Source organism: Entelurus aequoreus, linkage group LG17 (assembly GCF_033978785.1).
Source record: "Entelurus aequoreus isolate RoL-2023_Sb linkage group LG17, RoL_Eaeq_v1.1, whole genome shotgun sequence".
Classification (NCBI taxonomy): domain Eukaryota; kingdom Metazoa; phylum Chordata; class Actinopteri; order Syngnathiformes; family Syngnathidae; genus Entelurus; species Entelurus aequoreus.
The window spans coordinates 45,936,415-45,958,879 of record NC_084747.1 but is presented as its reverse complement, the minus strand read 5'-3'; the positions used below and the strand labels follow the sequence as shown (position 1 = coordinate 45,958,879).

At 36.8% G+C, this 22,465-nt stretch overlaps 1 protein-coding gene across 1 annotated transcript in view; it reads left to right on the top strand.

Moving 5' to 3' along the window:
* Positions 1-6,354, top strand: part of hip1rb (huntingtin interacting protein 1 related b) — a 63,088-nt gene extending 56,734 nt beyond the window's left edge. Inside the window, exons 30-31 of the mRNA XM_062025782.1 lie at positions 23-268; positions 5,473-6,354. Coding sequence (XP_061881766.1) covers positions 23-268; positions 5,473-5,481 — 255 coding nt within the window. The 3' untranslated portion in view covers positions 5,482-6,354. The remainder of the gene's footprint in view (positions 1-22; positions 269-5,472) is intronic.
* The last annotated feature ends 16,111 nt before the right edge of the window (positions 6,355-22,465 follow it).

Here is a 22,465-nt window from a genome sequence, read left to right as displayed (position 1 = left end):
TCTTCCTGTCCTGCGCCCTTAGGTGAAGGTTCTGGAGTTGGAATCTCATCTGGAGAACGAGCGTCTGCGTTTGGGCGAGCTGAGGAAGCAGCACTACTCCCTAGCCGGGGTCCCTCTGGACCAGCTCTCTGAGGGGAACGACGAACCGTCCTCACTGGTCTCCATGTTCCCCAAAGGGAATGGCGAAGCGTCTTCGCTGGTCTACAAGCCGGCGCTCATGAAGAAGCCTGCGCTGGCCCAGAAACCCAGCATCCGTCAGAAAAGTCCAGTAAGTCTAACAAGCTTCTCTTTGAAGCTACAATATGAAAGAAGTTTGAACTACATATTTTGCCATGGCGACCTTGGATCCCCTTCTTTAGGCAGGGTTATTCATCTAAATTGTTCTGTGCACTGCAAAAAGTCAGTGTTCAAAAACAAGAAAAAAATAAAATAAAATTAGGAGTATTTTATTTGAACTAAGCAAAATTATCTGCCAATAGAACAAGAAAATGCGGCTTGTCAAGACTTTCCAAAACAAGTAAAATTAGCTAACATTAATGAACCCAAATATACCTTAAAATAAGTATATTCTCACTAATAACAAGTGCACTTTTCTGGTAGAAAAAAAAGACTTTTTTGCTCAATATGTTGAAAAATATTGTTAAATTAAGTAAATGCTGGTGCCATTATCTTGACATAATGATATGCATACATCAGGATTTTTTTTTCATGCTTGAAGTAAGAAATTATTACTTTAAAAAAGTAGTTTTATACTTCAATCCAATCAATCCAATCCACTTTATTTATATAGCACATTTACACAACAAGAATGTTTCCAAAGTGCTGCACAGCCATGTTAAAAACAATATTAAAAACAATATTATGCTACACCAATGACTGAATAAAAACAAAGAATAAATGAATAGAAAACCAATACAGAGACAACTTAAAAAATAAATATGATTAAAAACGATTTTAAAGGGTAAAACCAATTAAAACAATAAAATAAACATCAAAATTTATAAAAAACACAGAGGACAACAGAGGACAGAAGACCACACAACTCACGTAGTGTTAAAAGCCAAAGAATAAAAGTGGGTCTTAAGACGAGACTTAAAACACGCCACTGTGGAAGCAGTTTGAACATGGAGGGGCAGAGTGTTCCAGAGTTTAGGGCCGACCACAGAGAAGGTCCTGTCTCCCCTGGTTTTAAGTCTCGTCCTGGGCACCACGAGCTGGAGCTGGCTCTCGGACCTCAGAGCGCGCGCAGGAGTGTAAATTGTGAGTGTTGATGACACAGCTTTGCAACAGTTGATATTCTAGTTTCAAGCATGTTTTACTCAATATAGGTCATCAAATCTCAGCAACAAGCTGTAATATCTTACTGAGATCATTTAGGACCAAAACCCTTAAAACAAGTAAAAGACTCTAACATAAAACCTGCTTAGTGAGAAGAATTATCTTATCAGACAGAAAATAAGCAAATATCACCCTTATTTGAGATATTTCATCTTACTTAGATTTCAGTTTTTGCAGTGTGGGACACCTTTTCAGAAAAGTAAAGACCCGAGGGGAAGACTTCTCCGATCTCTCCAAGATGAGACAATTCGATACATATGTAGATACAAGGAGTATAATTTGATTAAGAAACAACACATTTTTTCAAACATGACGATTCGATGCAATCTGGTACAGTTCCTTGTTTTAAAGTAGACTTTAAAGGAGCCATGTGCAGTAATGTGGCCACAAATGGTACTGCAATTACGGTCAAAATTAGGGATGTCTGATAATATCGGACTGCCGATATTATTGGCCGATAAATGCTTTAAAATGTAATACCGGTATCGGTTTCAAAATTATCGGTATCTGTTTCAAAAAGTAAAATGTATGACTTTTTAAAACGCAACTGTGTACACGGACGTAGAGAGAAGTACAGAGCGCCAATAAACCTTTGCGTGCCGGCCCAATCACATAATATCTACAGCTTTTCACACACACAAGTGAATGCAAGGCATACTTGGTCAACAGCCATACAGGTCACACTGAGGGTGTCCGCATAAACAACTTTAACACTGTTACAAATATGCGCCACACTGTGAACCCACACCAAACAAGAATGACAAACACATTTCGGGAGAACATCCGCACCGTAACACAACATAAACACAACAGAACAAATACCCAGAACCCCTTTCAGCACTAACTCTTCCGGGACGCTACAATATACACCCCCCAGCCCCGCCCACCTCAACCTCCTCATGCTCTCTCAGGGAGAGCATGTCCCAAATTCCAAGCTGCTGTTTTGAGGCATGTTAAAAAAAATAATGCACTTTGTGACTTCAATAATAAATATGGCAGTGCCATGTTGGCATTTTTTTTCCATAACTTGAGTTGATTTATTTTGGAAAACCTTGTTACATTGTTTAATGCATCCAGCGGGGCATCACAACAAAATTAGGCATAATAATGTGTTAATTCCACGACTGTATATATCGGTATCGGTTGATATCAGAATCGGTAATTAACAAGTTGGACAATATCGGAATATCGGCAAAAAAGCCATTATCGGACATCTCTAGTTGGAACCCATTTCCTCAGCGTATCAGCATATTACAACAAAATAGGCACTGACAACACCCATATCCACATAGGTTTTATTTGTCGAAAATATATTTTTGCCCTGTCAATTGGATTACACATCGACATACAGGCTAACGGGCATATATTTCCCCCATTAGGTTTGTTAGACAAGATCATAGACTGTATTGGACAAAGTAGTTTACATACAAAATGTCCATTTCCATTTATTACAAGTAATAAGAAAAGGTAAATGCCCCACTTACCTATCAAGGAGGAAATTAGCAAGTTTGGCGTCAGATGATAAAATCTTCTCCGCCTCCAATCGTCTCCATCTTTCAAAGGCATCCCGATACAAATCCTTGTTTTGTTCCTGGCTTTGTCATGAATAAATTGACAATCGTAACGACGCCTTTCAGATTTACTAAGGTCTGACATTTTTAGTAACTTTACCAGTGGCAGTAGCTAGATCAGGGTCACCAACCTTTTTGAAACCAAGAGCTACTTCTTGGGTACTGATTAATGCGAAGGGCTACCAGTTTGATACACACTTAAATAAATTGCCGAAAATAGCCAATTTGTTTAATTTACCTTTAACTCTATGTTATTATTAATAATTAATGATATTTACACTTAATTGAACGGTTTAAAAGAGGAGAAAACACGAAAAAAATTACAATAAAATTTTGAAACATAGTTTATCTTCAATTTCGACTCTTTAAAATTCAAATTCAACCGAAAAAAAGAAGAGAAAAACTAGCTAATTCGAATCTTTTTGAAAAAAAAAAATTAAAAAAATTATGGAACATCATTACTAATTTTTCCTGACTAAGATTAATTTTAGAATTTTGATGACATGTTTTAAATAGGTTAAAATACAATCTGCACTTTGTTAGAATATATAACAAATTGGACTAAGCTATATTTCTAACAAAGACAAATCATTATTTCTTCTAGATTTTTCAGAACAAAAATTTTAAAAGAAATTCAAAAGACTTTGAAATAAGATTTAAATTTGATTCTACAGATTTTCTAGAATAATTTTTTGGAATTTTAATCATAATAAGTTTGAAGAAATATTTCACAAAAATTCTTCGTCGAAAAAACAGAAGCTAAAATGAAGAATTAAATTAAAATGTATTTATTATTCTTTACAATAAAAAAAAATAATTTACTTGAACATTGATTTAAATTGTCAGGAAAGAAGAGGAAGGAATTTAAAAGGTAAAAAGGTATATGTGTTTAAAAATCCTAAAATCATTTTTAATGTTGTATTTTTCTCTCAAATTGTCTTTCTGAAAGTTATAAGAAGCAAAGTAAAAAAAAAAAAGAATTTATTTAAACAAGTGAAGACCAAGTCTTTAAAATATTTTCTTGGATTTTCAAATTCTATTTGAGTTTTGTCTCTCTTAGAATTAAAAATGTCGGGCAAAGCGAGACCAGCTTGCTAGTAAATAAATAAAATTTAAAAAATAGAGGCAGCTCACTGGCAAGTGCTGCTATTTGAGCTATTTTTAGAACAGGCCAGTGGGCTACTCATCTGGTCCTTACGGGCTACCTGGTGCCCGCGGGCACCGCGTTGGTGACCCCTGAGCTAGATGAAGGTGGCGGTGTGTAAGTGGCAACCTGGATGTAACACACTCAGACTTTCTAATTGATCAAACGGTGGAGGGCAGGGCATCGAAATGAAAACAATAACAAGATTTTGGGCCTGTAAATCTAATTTTGAAATGAGCATATAACCGTTGTCAGTTATAAAGGTGTTTGAAAAGAGCATGATTTATTAATGCCTTTTGACATACCAGGGCCATTTTATCAGTAAGTTACACTCAGCACTTTGGGAAGCTGTGGGGTAAAATCTTCCTACTGTATGATGATATTACTTACTGATGCTTTTGAAAAGCTCATCTACAGTGAATGTTGTCCAATGCAGTGTTTTTCAACCACTGTGCCGCGGCACACTAGTGTGCCGTGAGATGCAGTCTGGTGTGCCGTGGGAGATGATCTAATTTCACCTATTTGGGTTAGAAATATTTTTTGCAAATTAGTAATTCTAGTCTGAAAACGATGTGTTGTTGTTGAGTGTCGGTGCTGTCTAGAGCTCGGCAGAGTAACCGTGTAATACTCTTCCATATCAGTAGGTGGCAGCCGGCAGCTAAGTGCTTTGTAGATGTCGGGAACAGCGGGAGATAGTGTGCAGTTAAAAAGGTATCTAATGCTGAAACCAAAAATAAACAAGGTGAGTGCCGCTAAGAAAAGGCATTGAAGTTTAGGGAAGGCTATGCATAACAAAACTAAAACTGAACTGGCTACAAAGTAAACAAAAACAGAATGCTGGACGACAGCAAAGACTTACAGTGGAGCAAAGACGGCGTCCACAAAGTACATCCGAACATGACGTGACAATCGACAGTGTCCCCACAAAGAAGGATAAAAACAACTGAAATATTCTTGATTGCTAAAACAAAGTAGATGCGGGAAATACCGCTCAAAGGAAGACATGAAACTGCTACAGGAAAATACCAAAATAAGAGAAAAAGCCACCAAAATAGGAGCGCAAGACAAGAACTAAAACACTACACACAGGAAAACAGCAAAAAAGTCCAAATAAGTCAGGGTGTGATGTGACAGGTGGGGACAGTACACCTACTTTGAGACAAGAGCTATAGTCATGCATGCTTGGTTATTATGGCTTAAAGTCATACCCAACAATTGCGACGACGACTTTTTACTCTCAACTGAGTTTAGTTTTTTAATGATTTCTGCTGGTGGTGTGCCTCCGCATTTTTTCAGCGCAAAAAATGTGCCTTGGCTCAAAAAAGGTTGAAAAACACTGGTCTAATGCACACTTTTACTATATCTGGATGACATTTGTGCTAAACGGACTTTAATGACTTATTTTTGTGTGTGTTGCAGTTCAGGTAAAACGGCACAAGAAAAAGTGAAGCTGGAGAGAAAAGGATGCCTTCGGAAGAGACTAACACATTTAAAGTTGCTTGCTGACAATCCTGCTTCTTATTTTCTTTATCCCTTTGCCAAAAATGGACTCAAGGCTGGATTAAATGTTTATAAATTACTAGGTGCCTATAGAAGCTACTAAGCACCCATTTTCTATTTAATTTACCATTTGGAAACAATCAAAACGAAAGGGGATCCAATTTTAGGAAGTGATGCTGCTTTTATGAGTTTGATGTTGTACGTTGACACATAGTTGAAGATGACCTTGCACACACAAGCTGTTACAGAGCAATTGAGTGTTTTGTTGTTGTAAACAACGCTATAGGAAATGACATGTTACTATAATATCTGACATGTACTGTACTTCACCATGAATACTACACCTTCTTTGCAAAACAGTACACGAATGCCTCAGAGGCCTTGGAATGTACTGGACTGTTGCATTTATTAGTAGTAGTAATAATAATATGCGCTTTAAATCATACCGTTGCACAGCCAGCTTGTTAACTGCTTATCTTGAGCTTACTGGATGCTACGCAGCAAAACATGTCAAAAGTCAATGTAGTTGTGCTTTAATAATTAATGCTGCTTTTCCGGGTGAATGTAGAAATGCAGGGTGAGTTTGTACAACAATATGAAGGTTCCCGTTCGTCTTTGGGAGTTTTTCCACACAGGGTAGCTATTCGTGATAATTGCATCTTTTTAATGTATTTTGCTTTTTCTCCTTACGTTTCTATGCTCCGATGTAGTCGAATATATATATATTTTAGTAAAGGCCATGGTGTTTCTTCCTTGTATGAAGTGTAAATGTCTAACAAATTAAATAAATGTTTAATTTAACGCCTTTTGCATGATTCCCTTAAATAAACCCATTAAATGTGTATATTCTACTCATTTGACTGTTTTTATTCTCAAAATTTCAGTCAATTTGAACATATTTTTTTAAAACTGGTCTCCATTTGTTTTTTGTTTGTTTTTTTAACTTTTAAAAATGTTTATTAATGAATTTGTATTTCATTGAATGGAATTAAATATTTAATCAGATGTTTTTTTTGTAGTTGGTCACCGGGGTTGCAAACATTTTGGTCCACTTGTCTTTACAAATACTCTCCAAATTCTGAAGGATTTGGAGGCTGTGCAGTGCCTCTGTAATGTCACGTTTTAACTGGCTGGTTTTATTTTTCTTTTTTCATTTTATTTTTATTGGCATCCAGCATCAGACATTCTTATCCATTACATCATATTCACATACATCTTATATCTGTTGTCTGCCCTAAATGTCCAAATGTTTTTTGTTTATATCCCAACCATACCACCCACCACCCCCCCCCCCCGAAAAGAAAGTAACAGCAAAAACAACAAAGTAATATCAACAAATACAACAATTGAATAAACAAAGAATAAATGATAATACATTAATAATAATCAGAAATAAAATAATTAAAAAATATATCAACAGATACATATATGTATATATATACACACACATATACATACATACATACCTGTACACATATAGAGAGTAATCCTTTTTTTTTTTTATTAGCAGTACAATCACTTAATTCGAAAAATTAAAGTCAGGTTTATGGGGCGTGACATAATTGACCCAGTTTTCCCAGTATGAAGTAAATTTTTCCAATTTATAATTAATAAAGGCAGTTATCTTCTCCATTATATATGTCCATTGTGTTTTCCATCCATTGCTTCAAAGTTGGGCTATCCTGGGATATCCATTTCCTAGTAATGGTCTTTTTACAGGCCACCAGTAGGATATTCATTAAGTGTTTATCTTTCTTCAGCCAGTCCTGAGGTACATGTCCAAAAAACAAAGTTTTACTTTCAAGGGGTATTTCACGTTTGAAAATATCCTGTAGAGCTTGGTGTATCTCTTTCCAATAGTCCTTTATGATGGAGCAGTCCCAGAAAACATGGTGGTGGTTTGCATTTGAATTCCCACAATTTCTCCAGCAAGCAGGGGAGTTGTTATCATAGTGACACTTCTGAGAAGGTGTAATAAAAAAATCTGATCAAACTTTTCCAGCCAAACTCCCTCCACTTGGGTGAGCTGGTACAAGTCCATTGATATTTCCATATTATTGTCCATTCTTCCTCAGATATAGTTATCCCTCCTTCCTTCTCCCATTTTATTTTAATATATGAAGTTGAATATGATTTCATATTCAACAGACCCTTATACAAGCATGAAATACTTCTATCAATAGTTTCTGAATTGTAGGCTTTTGTAAACAATTCAAACATATACTCGTCTTTGTGACACTTTTCACCTTCATATTAACAAAATGTCGCAACTGCAAATATCGATAGAAGTCTTGGTTTTCTAATATATATGTCCTTTTAATAGTTTCAAAACTATGCATTTTTTCATCTTTCATTACACTACATAACGCTGTTATACCCTTAGATATCCAGTCCTTAAAGGCCTACTGAAATGAATTTTTTTTATTTAAACGGGGATAGCAGATCTATTCTATGTGTCGTACTTGATCATTTCGCGATATTGCCATATTTTTGCTGAAAGGATTTAGTATAGAACAACGACGATAAAGATTGCAACTTTTGGTATCTGATAAAAAAAAAGGCTTGCCCCTACCGGAAGTAGCGTGACGTAGTCAGTTGAACATATACGCAAAGTTCCCTATTGTTTACAATGATGGCCGCATGAAGTGAGAGAGATTCGGACCGAGAAAGCGACAATTTCCCCATTAATTTGAGCGAGGATTAAAGATTTGTGGATGAGTAAAGTGCAAGTGAAGGACTAGTGGGGAGTTGAAGCTATTCAGATAGGGAAGATGCTGTGAGAGCCGGGGGTGACCTGATATTCAGCTGGGAATGACTACAACAGTAAATAAACACAAGACATATATATACTCTATTAGCCACAACACAACCAGGCTTATATTTAATATGCCACAAATTAATCCTGCATAAAAACACCTGCGTGTTTGTTATGCTAGCTCCTAGCTCCTCTGCTAGCTCCTAGCTCCATAGAACACGCCAATACAATTCAAACACCTGATCAACACACACAATCACTCAGCCCAAAAGACCGTTCACCTAACCCAAGGTTCATAAAGCTTATATATTTTTAAAAAGTTACGTACGTGACGCTCACGTACGGTACGGTACGTGTTATGCTAGCTCCTAGCTCCATAGAACACGCCAATACAATTCAAACACCTGATCAACACACACAATCACTCAGCCCAAAAGACCATTCACCTAACCCAAGGTTCATAAAGCTTATATATTTTAAAAAAGTTGCGCACATACGGTCAAGCGATCAAATGTTTAGAAGCCAAAGCTGCATACTCACAGTAGCACGTCTGCGTCTTTGTCATCCAAATCAAAGTAATCCTGGTAAGAGTCTGTGTTGTCCCAGTTCTCTACAGGCGTCTGTGTATCCAAGTCAAAAGTCCACCTGGTTAGAGTCTCTGTTATCCGAGTTCTTCCATCTTGACTGCATCTTTCGGGAATGTAAACAAAGAAGCGCCGGCTGTGTACTGTTGTTGCTGACTACGTTCGAAAAATACGTCCATTTCGCACCGACAACTTTCTTCTTTGCTTGCTCAGCTTCCTTCTCCATAATGCAATGAACATGATTGCAACAGATTCACGAACACAGATGTCCAGAATACTGTGGAATTATGAAATGAAAACAGAGCTTTTTCGTATTGGCTTCAATGTGGAAGGCATACCCTTTACGACATTTTAGCAAAAAATGTTTTTCTTAAAAAATGCATTTTCTTACATTTTCTTACATTTACGGGTTTAGTCCTGACTCCTGATGACGTTTTGAGACATCTCCTACAACTACAGCACCAGAATTGTGCTGCTGAAGCAAGTCCGTTTTTTTGAATTTTTTTTACGACATTTTGCAAAATATTTTTTTTCCGTGAAATATGCATTTTCTTCTAATTTCTTCCATTTTCGGGCTTAGTCGGGACTCCTGATGACGTTTTGAGACATCTCCTACAACTACAGCACCAGAATTGTGCTGCTGAAGCAAGTTCGTTTTTTGGAATTTTTACGACAGGGTCCCCCCTTACGACATTTTAGCAAAAAATGTTTTTCTTAAAAAATGCATTTTCTTACATTTTCTTACATTTACGGGTTTAGTCGGGACTCCTGATGACGTTTTGAGACATCTCCTACAACTACAGCACCAGAATTGTACTGCTGAAGCAAGTCCGTTTTTTGGCATTTTTACGACAGGGTCCCCCCTTACGACATTTTAGCAAAAAAATTTTTTCTTAAAAAATGCATTTTCTTACATTTACGGGTTTAGTCGGGACTCCTGATGACGTTTTGAGACATCTCCTACAACTACAGCACCAGAATTGTGCTGCTGAAGCAAGTCCGTTTTTTTGATTTTTTTTTACGACATTTTCCGAAATATTTTTTTTCCGTAAAATATGCATTTTCTTCTAATTTCTTCCATTTTCGGGTTTAGTCGGGACTCCTGATGACGTTTTGAGACATCTCCTACAACTACAGCACCAGAATTGTGCTGCTGAAGCAAGTCCGTTTTTTGGAATTTTTACGACAGGGTCCCCCCTTACGACATTTTAGCAAAAAATGTTTTTCGTAAAAAATGCATTTTCTTGCATTTACGGGTTTAGTCGGGACTCCTGATGACGTTTTGAGACATCTCCTAGAACTACAGCACCAGAATTGTGCTGCTGAAGCAAGTCCGTTTTTTTGAATTTTTTTTAACGACATTTTGCAAAATATTTTTTTTACGTAAAATATGCATTTTCTTCTAATTTCTTCTATTTTCGGGTTTAGTCGGGACTCCTGATGACGTTTTGAGACATCTCCTACAACTACAGCACCAGAATTGTGCTGCTGAAGCAAGTCCGTTTTTTGGAATTTTTACGACAGGGTCCCCCCTTACGACATTTTAGCAAAAAATGTTTTTCGTAAAAAATGCATTTTCTTACATTTACGGGTTTAGTCGGCACTCCTGATGACGTTTTGAGACATCTCCTACAACTACAGCACCAGAATTGTGCTGCTGAAGCAAGTCTGTTTTTTGAAATTTTTTTTGTAAAAAAAAAAGTTTTCCCAAAAAAAGCATTTTATGCCATTTTTAGGTTTTGTAGGGACTCCTGATGACATTTTGAGACATCTCCTACAACTACAGCACCAGAATTGTACTGCTGAAGCAAGTCCGTTTTTTGGCATTTTTACGACAGGGTCCCCCCTTACGACATTTTAGCAAAAAATGTTTTTCTTAAAAAATGCATTTTCTTACATTTTCTTACATTTACGGGTTTAGTCGGGACTCCTGATGACGTTTTGAGACATCTCCTACAACTACAGCACCAGAATTGTGCTGCTGAAGCAAGTCCGTTTTTTGGAAAAAAATTTTACGACATTTTGCAAAATATTTTTTTTCCGTAAAATATGCATTTTCTTCTAATTTCTTCCATTTTCGGGTTTAGTCGGGACTCCTGATGACGTTTTGAGACATCTCCTACAACTACAGCACCAGAATTGTGCTGCTGAAGCAAGTCCGTTTTTTGGAATTTTTACGACAGGGTCCCCCCTTACGACATTTTAGCAAACAATATTTTTCGTAAAAAATGCATTTTCTTACATTTTCTTACATTTACGGGTTAAGTCGGGACTCCTGATGACGTTTTGAGACATCTCCTACAACTACAGCACCAGAATTGTGCTGCTCAAACAAGTCCGTTTTTTGAATTTTTTTTTGTAAAAAAAGTTTTCCCAAAAAAAGCATTTTATGCCATTTTTAGGTTTTGTAGGGACTCCTGATGACGTTTTGAGACATCTCCTACAACTACAGCACCAGAATTGTGCTGCTGAAGCAAGTCCGTTTTTTGGATTTTTTTTTACGACATTTTGCAAAATATTTTTTTTCCGTAAAATATGCATTTTCTTCTAATTTCTTCCATTTTCGGGTTTAGTCGGGACTCCTGATGACTTTTTGAGACATCTCCTACAACTACAGCACCAGAATTGTGCTGCTGAAGCAAGTCCGTTTTTTGGAATTTTTACGACAGGGTCCCCCTTACGACATTTTAGCAAAAAATGTTATTCTTAAAAAATGCATTTTCTTACATTTTCTTACATTTACGGGTTTAGTCGGGACTCCTGATGACATTTTGAGACATCTCCTGCAACTACAGCACCAGAATTGTGCTGCTGAAGCAAGTCCGTTTTTTGGAAAAAATGTTTACGACATTTTGCAAAATATTTTTTTTCCGTAAAATATGCATTTTCTTCTAATATCTTCCATTTTCGGGTTTAGTCGGGACTCCTGATGACGTTTTGAGACATCTCCTACAACTACAGCACCAGAATTGTGCTGCTGAAGCATGTCCGTTTTTTGGAATTTTTACGACAGGGTCCCCCCTTACGACATTTTAGCAAACAATGTTTTTCGTAAAAAATGCATTTTCTTACATTTTCTTACATTTACGGGTTAAGTCGGGACTCCTGATGACGTTTTGAGACATCTCCTACAACTACAGCACCAGAATTGTGCTGCTGAAGCAAGTTCGTTTTTTGGAATTTTTTTTACGACATTTTGCAAAATATTTTTTTTCCGTAAAATATGCATTTTCTTCTAATTTCTTCCATTTTCGGGTTTAGTCGGGACTCCTGATGACGTTTTGAGACATCTCCTACAACTACAGCACCAGAATTGTACTGCTGAAGCAAGTCCGTTTTTTGGCATTTTTACGACAGGGTCCCCCCTTACGACATTTTAGCAAAAAATGTTTTTCGTAAAAAATGCATTTTATTACATTTTCTTACATTTACGGGTTTAGTCGGGACTCCTGATGACGTTTTGAGACATCTCCTACAACTACAGCACCAGAATTGTGCTGCTCAAACAAGTCCGTTTTTGAATTTTTTTTTGTAAAAAAAGTTTTCCCAAAAAAAGCATTTTATGCCATTTTTAGGTTTTGTAGGGACTCCTGATGAAATTTTAAGACATCTCCTACAACTACAGCACCAGAATTGTGCTGCTGAAGCAAGTCAGTTTTTTGGAATTTTTACGACAGGGTCCCCCCTTACGACATTTTAGCAAAAAATGTTTTTCTTAAAAAATGCATTTTCTTACATTTACGGGTTTAGTCGGGACTCCTGATGACGTTTTGAGACATCTCCTACAACTACAGCACCAGAATTGTGCTGCTGAAGCAAGTCCGTTTTTTGGAAAAAAAATTTACGACATTTTGCAAAATATTTTTTTTCCGTAAAATATGCATTTTCTTCTAATTTCTTCCATTTTCGGGTTTAGTCGGGACTCCTGATGACTTTTTGAGACATCTCCTACAACTACAGCACCAGAATTGTGCTGCTGAAGCAAGTCCGTTTTTTGGAATTTTTACGACAGGGTCCCCCTTACGACATTTTAGCAAAAAATGTTTTTCTTAAAAAATGCATTTTCTTACATTTTCTTACATTTACGGGTTTAGTCGGGACTCCTGATGACGTTTTGAGACATCTCCTACAACTACAGCACCAGAATTGTGCTGCTGAAGCAAGTCCGTTTTTTGGAAAAAAATTTTACGACATTTTGCAAAATATTTTTTTTCCGTAAAATATGCATTTTCTTCTAATTTCTTCCATTTTCGGGTTTAGTCGGGACTCCTGATGACGTTTTGAGACATCTCCTACAACTACAGCACCAGAATTGTGCTGCTGAAGCAAGTCCGTTTTTTGGAATTTTTACGACAGGGTCCCCCCTTACGACATTTTAGCAAACAATATTTTTCGTAAAAAATGCATTTTCTTACATTTTCTTACATTTACGGGTTAAGTCGGGACTCCTGATGACGTTTTGAGACATCTCCTACAACTACAGCACCAGAATTGTGCTGCTCAAACAAGTCCGTTTTTTGAATTTTTTTTTGTAAAAAAAGTTTTCCCAAAAAAAGCATTTTATGCCATTTTTAGGTTTTGTAGGGACTCCTGATGACGTTTTGAGACATCTCCTACAACTACAGCACCAGAATTGTGCTGCTGAAGCAAGTCCGTTTTTTGGATTTTTTTTTACGACATTTTGCAAAATATTTTTTTTCCGTAAAATATGCATTTTCTTCTAATTTCTTCCATTTTCGGGTTTAGTCGGGACTCCTGATGACTTTTTGAGACATCTCCTACAACTACAGCACCAGAATTGTGCTGCTGAAGCAAGTCCGTTTTTTGGAATTTTTACGACAGGGTCCCCCTTACGACATTTTAGCAAAAAATGTTATTCTTAAAAAATGCATTTTCTTACATTTTCTTACATTTACGGGTTTAGTCGGGACTCCTGATGACATTTTGAGACATCTCCTGCAACTACAGCACCAGAATTGTGCTGCTGAAGCAAGTCCGTTTTTTGGAAAAAATGTTTACGACATTTTGCAAAATATTTTTTTTCCGTAAAATATGCATTTTCTTCTAATATCTTCCATTTTCGGGTTTAGTCGGGACTCCTGATGACGTTTTGAGACATCTCCTACAACTACAGCACCAGAATTGTGCTGCTGAAGCATGTCCGTTTTTTGGAATTTTTACGACAGGGTCCCCCCTTACGACATTTTAGCAAACAATGTTTTTCGTAAAAAATGCATTTTCTTACATTTTCTTACATTTACGGGTTAAGTCGGGACTCCTGATGACGTTTTGAGACATCTCCTACAACTACAGCACCAGAATTGTGCTGCTGAAGCAAGTTCGTTTTTTGGAATTTTTTTTACGACATTTTGCAAAATATTTTTTTTCCGTAAAATATGCATTTTCTTCTAATTTCTTCCATTTTCGGGTTTAGTCGGGACTCCTGATGACGTTTTGAGACATCTCCTACAACTACAGCACCAGAATTGTACTGCTGAAGCAAGTCCGTTTTTTGGCATTTTTACGACAGGGTCCCCCCTTACGACATTTTAGCAAAAAATGTTTTTCGTAAAAAATGCATTTTATTACATTTTCTTACATTTACGGGTTTAGTCGGGACTCCTGATGACGTTTTGAGACATCTCCTACAACTACAGCACCAGAATTGTGCTGCTCAAACAAGTCCGTTTTTTGAATTTTTTTTTGTAAAAAAAGTTTTCCCAAAAAAAGCATTTTATGCCATTTTTAGGTTTTGTAGGGACTCCTGATGAAATTTTAAGACATCTCCTACAACTACAGCACCAGAATTGTGCTGCTGAAGCAAGTCAGTTTTTTGGAATTTTTACGACAGGGTCCCCCCTTACGACATTTTAGCAAAAAATGTTTTTCTTAAAAAATGCATTTTCTTACATTTACGGGTTTAGTCGGGACTCCTGATGACGTTTTGAGACATCTCCTACAGCTACAGCATCAGAATTGTGCTGCTGAAGCAAGTCCGTTTTTTGGAATTTTTTTTACGACATTTTGCAAAATATTTTTTTTCCGTAAAATATGCATTTTCTTCTAATTTCTTCCATTTTCGGGTTTAGTCGGGACTCCTGATGACTTTTTGAGACATCTCCTACAACTACAGCACCAGAATTGTGCTGCTGAAGCAAGTCCGTTTTTTGGAATTTTTACGACAGGGTCCCCCCTTACGACATTTTAGCAAAAAATGTTTTTCTTAAAAAATGCATTTTCTTACATTTTCTTACATTTACGGGTTTAGTCGGGACTCCTGATGACGTTTTGAGACATCTCCTACAACTACAGCACCAAAATTGTGCTGCTGAAGCAAGTCCGTTTTTTGGAATTTTTTTTACGACATTTTGCAAAATATTTTTTTTCCGTAAAATATGCATTTTCTTCTAATTTCTTCCATTTTCGGGTTTAGTCGGGACTCCTGATGACTTTTTGAGACATCTCCTACAACTACAGCACCAGAATTGTGCTGCTGAAGCAAGTCCGTTTTTTGGAATTTTTACGACAGGGTCCCCCCTTACGACATTTTAGCAAAAAATGTTATTCTTAAAAAATGCATTTTCTTACATTTTCTTACATTTACGGGTTTAGTCGGGACTCCTGATGACGTTTTGAGACATCTCCTACAACTACAGCACCAGAATTGTGCTGCTGAAGCAAGTCCGTTTTTTTGAAATTTTTTTTACGACATTTTGCAAAAATTTTTTTTTCCGTAAAATATGCATTTTCTTCTAATTTCTTCCATTTTCGGGTTTAGTCGGGACTCCTGATGACGTTTTGAGACATCTCCTACAACTACAGCACCAGAATTGTGCTGCTGAAGCAAGTCCGTTTTTTTGAAATTTTTTTTACGACATTTTGCAAAATTTTTTTTTTCCGTAAAATATGCATTTTCTTCTAATTTCTTCCATTTTCGGGTTTAGTCGGGACTCCTGATGACGTTTTGAGACATCTCCTACAACTACAGCACCAGAATTGTGCTGCTGAAGCAAGTCCGTTTTTTGGAATTTTTACGACAGGGTCCCCCCTTACGACATTTTAGCAAAAAATGTTTTTCGTAAAAAATGCATTTTCTTACATTTTCTTACATTTACGGGTTAAGTCAGGACTCCTGATGACGTTTTGAGACATCTCCTACAACTACAGCACCAGAATTGTGCTGCTCAAACAAGTCCGTTTTTTGAATTTTTTTTTGTAAAAAAAGTTTTCCCAAAAAAAGCATTTTATGCCATTTTTAGGTTTTGTAGGGACTCCTGATGACGTTTTAAGACATCTCCTACAACTACAGCACCAGAATTGTGCTGCTGAAGCAAGTCCGTTTTTTGGAATTTTTTTTACGACATTTTGCAAAATATTTTTTTTCCGTGAAATATGCATTTTCTTCTAATTTCTTCCATTTTCGGGTTTAGTCAGGACTCCTGATGATGTTTTGAGACATCTCCTACAACTACAGCACCAGAATTGTACTGCTGAAGCAAGTCCGTTTTTAGGCATTTTTACGACAGGGTCCCCCCTTACGACATTTTAGCAAAAAATGTTTTTTGTAAAAAATGCATTTTATTACATTTTCTTACATTTACGGGTTTAGTCGGGACTCCTGATGACGTTTTGAGACATCTCCTACAACTAAAGCACCAGAATTGTGCTGCTGAAACAAGTCAGTTTTTTGGAATTTTTACGACAGGGTCCCCCCTTACGACATTTTAGCAAAAAAATGTTTTCTTAAAAAATGCATTTTCTTACATTTACGGGTTTAGTCGGGACTCCTGATGACGTTTTGAGACATCTCCTACAGCTACAGCACCAGAATTGTGCTGCTGAAGCAAGTCCATTTTTTGGAATTTTTTTTACGACATTTTGCAAAATATTTTTTTTCCGTAAAATATGCATTTTCTTCTAATTTCTTCCATTTTCGGGTTTAGTCGGGACTCCTGATGACGTTTTGAGACATCTCCTACAACTACAGCACCAGAATTGTGCTGCTGAAGCAAGTCCGTTTTTTGGAATTTTTACGACAGGGTCCCCCCTTACGACATTTTAGCAAAAAATGTTTTTCGTAAAAAATGCATTTTCTTACATTTACGGGTTTAGTCGGGACTCCTGATGACGTTTTGAGACATCTCCTAGAACTACAGCACCAGAATTGTGCTGCTGAAGCAAGTCCGTTTTTTTGAATTTTTTTTAACGACATTTTGCAAAATATTTTTTTTACGTAAAATATGCATTTTCTTCTAATTTCTTCTATTTTCGGGTTTAGTCGGGACTCCTGATGACGTTTTGAGACATCTCCTACAACTACAGCACCAGAATTGTGCTGCTGAAGCAAGTCCGTTTTTTGGAATTTTTACGACAGGGTCCCCCCTTACGACATTTTAGCAAAAAATGTTTTTCGTAAAAAATGCATTTTCTTACATTTACGGGTTTAGTCGGCACTCCTGATGACGTTTTGAGACATCTCCTACAACTACAGCACCAGAATTGTGCTGCTGAAGCAAGTCTGTTTTTTGAAATTTTTTTTGTAAAAAAAAAAGTTTTCCCAAAAAAAGCATTTTATGCCATTTTTAGGTTTTGTAGGGACTCCTGATGACATTTTGAGACATCTCCTACAACTACAGCACCAGAATTGTACTGCTGAAGCAAGTCCGTTTTTTGGCATTTTTACGACAGGGTCCCCCCTTACGACATTTTAGCAAAAAATGTTTTTCTTAAAAAATGCATTTTCTTACATTTTCTTACATTTACGGGTTTAGTCGGGACTCCTGATGACGTTTTGAGACATCTCCTACAACTACAGCACCAGAATTGTGCTGCTGAAGCAAGTCCGTTTTTTGGAAAAATTTTTTACGACATTTTGCAAAATATTTTTTTTCCGTAAAATATGCATTTTGTTCTAATTTCTTCCATTTTCGGGTTTAGTCGGGACTCCTGATGACGTTTTGAGACATCTCCTACAACTACAGCACCAGAATTGTGCTGCTGAAGCAAGTCCGTTTTTTGGAATTTTTACGACAGGGTCCCCCCTTACGACATTTTAGCAAACAATATTTTTCGTAAAAAATGCATTTTCTTACATTTTCTTACATTTACGGGTTAAGTCGGGACTCCTGATGACGTTTTGAGACATCTCCTACAACTACAGCACCAGAATTGTGCTGCTGAAGCAAGTCCGTTTTTTGGATTTTTTTTTACGACATTTTGCAAAATATTTTTTTTCCGTAAAATATGCATTTTCTTCTAATTTCTTCCATTTTCGGGTTTAGTCGGGACTCCTGATGACTTTTTGAGACATCTCCTACAACTACAGCACCAGAATTGTGCTGCTGAAGCAAGTCCGTTTTTTGGAATTTTTACGACAGGGTCCCCCTTACGACATTTTAGCAAAAAATGTTATTCTTAAAAAATGCATTTTCTTACATTTTCTTACATTTACGGGTTTAGTCGGGACTCCTGATGACATTTTGAGACATCTCCTGCAACTACAGCACCAGAATTGTGCTGCTGAAGCAAGTCCGTTTTTTGGAAAAAATGTTTACGACATTTTGCAAAATATTTTTTTTCCGTAAAATATGCATTTTCTTCTAATATCTTCCATTTTCGGGTTTAGTCGGGACTCCTGATGACGTTTTGAGACATCTCCTACAACTACAGCACCAGAATTGTGCTGCTGAAGCATGTCCGTTTTTTGGAATTTTTACGACAGGGTCCCCCCTTACGACATTTTAGCAAACAATGTTTTTCGTAAAAAATGCATTTTCTTACATTTTCTTACATTTACGGGTTAAGTCGGGACTCCTGATGACGTTTTGAGACATCTCCTACAACTACAGCACCAGAATTGTGCTGCTGAAGCAAGTTCGTTTTTTGGAATTTTTTTTACGACATTTTGCAAAATATTTTTTTTCCGTAAAATATGCATTTTCTTCTAATTTCTTCCATTTTCGGGTTTAGTCGGGACTCCTGATGACGTTTTGAGACATCTCCTACAACTACAGCACCAGAATTGTACTGCTGAAGCAAGTCCGTTTTTTGGCATTTTTACGACAGGGTCCCCCCTTACGACATTTTAGCAAAAAATGTTTTTCGTAAAAAATGCATTTTATTACATTTTCTTACATTTACGGGTTTAGTCGGGACTCCTGATGACGTTTTGAGACATCTCCTACAACTACAGCACCAGAATTGTGCTGCTCAAACAAGTCCGTTTTTTGAATTTTTTTTTGTAAAAAAAGTTTTCCCAAAAAAAAGCATTTTATGCCATTTTTAGGTTTTGTAGGGACTCCTGATGAAATTTTAAGACATCTCCTACAACTACAGCACCAGAATTGTGCTGCTGAAGCAAGTCAGTTTTTTGGAATTTTTACGACAGGGTCCCCCCTTACGACATTTTAGCAAAAAATGTTTTTCTTAAAAAATGCATTTTCTTACATTTACGGGTTTAGTCGGGACTCCTGATGACGTTTTGAGACATCTCCTACAGCTACAGCATCAGAATTGTGCTGCTGAAGCAAGTCCGTTTTTTGGAATTTTTACGACAGGGTCCCCCCTTACGACATTTTAGCAAAAAATGTTTTTCTTAAAAAATGCATTTTCTTACATTTTCTTACATTTACGGGTTTAGTCGGGACTCCTGATGACGTTTTGAGACATCTCCTACAACTACAGCACCAAAATTGTGCTGCTGAAGCAAGTCCGTTTTTTGGAATTTTTTTTACGACATTTTGCAAAATATTTTTTTTCCGTAAAATATGCATTTTCTTCTAATTTCTTCCATTTTCGGGTTTAGTCGGGACTCCTGATGACTTTTTGAGACATCTCCTACAACTACAGCACCAGAATTGTGCTGCTGAAGCAAGTCCGTTTTTTGGAATTTTTACGACAGGGTCCCCCCTTACGACATTTTAGCAAAAAATGTTATTCTTAAAAAATGCATTTTCTTACATTTTCTTACATTTACGGGTTTAGTCGGGACTCCTGATGACGTTTTGAGACATCTCCTACAACTACAGCACCAGAATTGTGCTGCTGAAGCAAGTCCGTTTTTTTGAAATTTTTTTTACGACATTTTGCAAAAAATTTTTTTTCCGTAAAATATGCATTTTCTTCTAATTTCTTCCATTTTCGGGTTTAGTCGGGACTCCTGATGACGTTTTGAGACATCTCCTACAACTACAGCACCAGAATTGTGCTGCTGAAGCATGTCCGTTTTTTGGAATTTTTACGACAGGGTCCCCCCTTACGACATTTTAGCAAAAAATGTTTTTCGTAAAAAATGCATTTTCTTACATTTTCTTACATTTACGGGTTAAGTCAGGACTCCTGATGACGTTTTGAGACATCTCCTACAACTACAGCACCAGAATTGTGCTGCTCAAACAAGTCCGTTTTTTGAATTTTTTTTTGTAAAAAAAGTTTTCCCAACAAAAGCATTTTATGCCATTTTTAGGTTTTGTAGGGACTCCTGATGACGTTTTAAGACATCTCCTACAACTAAAGCACCAGAATTGTGCTGCTGAAACAAGTCAGTTTTTTGGAATTTTTACGACAGGGTCCCCCCTTACGACATTTTAGCAAAAAAATGTTTTCTTAAAAATGCATTTTCTTACATTTACGGGTTTAGTCGGGACTCCTGATGACGTTTTGAGACATCTCCTACAGCTACAGCACCAGAATTGTGCTGCTGAAGCAAGTCAGTTTTTTGGAATTTTTACGACAGGGTCCCCCCTTACGACATTTTAGCAAAAAAATGTTTTCTTAAAAAATGCATTTTCTTACATTTACGGGTTTAGTCGGGACTCCTGATGACGTTTTGAGACATCTCCTACAGCTACAGCACCAGAATTGTGCTGCTGAAGCAAGTCCATTTTTTGGAATTTTTTTTACGACATTTTGCAAAATATTTTTTTTCCGTAAAATATGCATTTTCTTCTAATTTCTTCCATTTTCGGGTTTAGTCGGGACTCCTGATGACGTTTTGAGACATCTCCTACAACTACAGCACCAGAATTGTACTGCTGAAGCAAGTCCGTTTTTTGGCATTTTTACGACAGGGTCCCCCCTTACGACATTTTAGCAAAAAATGTTTTTCGTAAAAAATGCATTTTATTACATTTTCTTACATTTACGGGTTTAGTCGGGACTCCTGATGACGTTTTGAGACATCTCCTACAACTACAGCACCAGAATTGTGCTGCTCAAACAAGTCCGTTTTTTGAATTTTTTTTTGTAAAAAAAGTTTTCCCAAAAAAAGCATTTTATGCCATTTTTAGGTTTTGTAGGGACTCCTGATGACGTTTTGAGACATCTCCTACAACTACAGCACCAGAATTGTGCTGATGAAGCAAGTCAGTTTTTTGGAATTTTTACGACAGGGTCCCCCCTTACGACATTTTAGCAAAAAATGTTTTCCTTAAAAAATGCATTTTCTTACATTTACGGGTTTAGTCGGGACTCCTGATGACGTTTTGAGACATCTCCTACAGCTACAGCACCAGAATTGTGCTGCTGAAGCAAGTCCGTTTTTTGGAATTTTTTTTACGACATTTTGCAAAATATTTTTTTTCCGTGAAATATGCATTTTCTTCTAATTTCTTCCATTTTCGGGTTTAGTCGGGACTCCTGATGACGTTTTGAGACATCTCCTACAACTACAGCACCAGAATTGTACTGCTGAAGCAAGTCCGTTTTTTGGCATTTTTACGACAGGGTCCCCCCTTACGACATTTTCGTAAAAAATGCATTTTATTACATTTTCTTACATTTACGGGTTTAGTCGGGACTCCTGATGACGTTTTGAGACATCTCCTACACCTACAGCACCAGAATTGTGCTGCTGAAGCAAGTCCGTTTTTTGGAATTTTTACGACATTTTAGCAAAAAATTTTTTTCTTAAAAAATGCATTTTCTTACATTTTCTTACATTTACGGGTTTAGTCGGGACTCCTGATGACGTTTTGAGACATCTCCTACACCTACAGCACCAGAATTGTGCTGCTGAAGCAAGTCCGTTTTTTGGAAATTTTTTTTGTAAAAAAAAAGTTTTCCCAAAAAAAGCATTTCATGCCATTTTTAGGTTTTGTAGGGACTCCTGATGACGTTTTGAGACATCTCCTACAACTACAGCACCAGAATTGTACTGCTGAAGCAAGTCCTTTTTGGCATTTTTACGACAGGGTCCCCCCTTACGACATTTTAGCAAAAAATGTTTTTCTTAAAAAATGCATTTTCTTACATGTACGGGTTTAGTCGGGACTCCTGATGACGTTTTGAGACATCTCCTACAACTACAGCACCAGAATTGTGCTGCTGAAGCAAGTCTGTTTTTTGAATTTTTTTTACGACATTTTGCAAAATATTTTTTTTCCGTAAAATATGCATTTTCTTCTAATTTCTTCCATTTTCGGGTTTAGTCGGGACTCCTGATGACGTTTTGAGACATCTCCTACAACTACAGCACCAGAATTGTGCTGCTGAAGCATGTCCGTTTTTTGGCATTTTTACGACAGGGTCCCCCTTACGACATTTTAGCAAAAAATGTTTTTCGTAAAAAATGCAT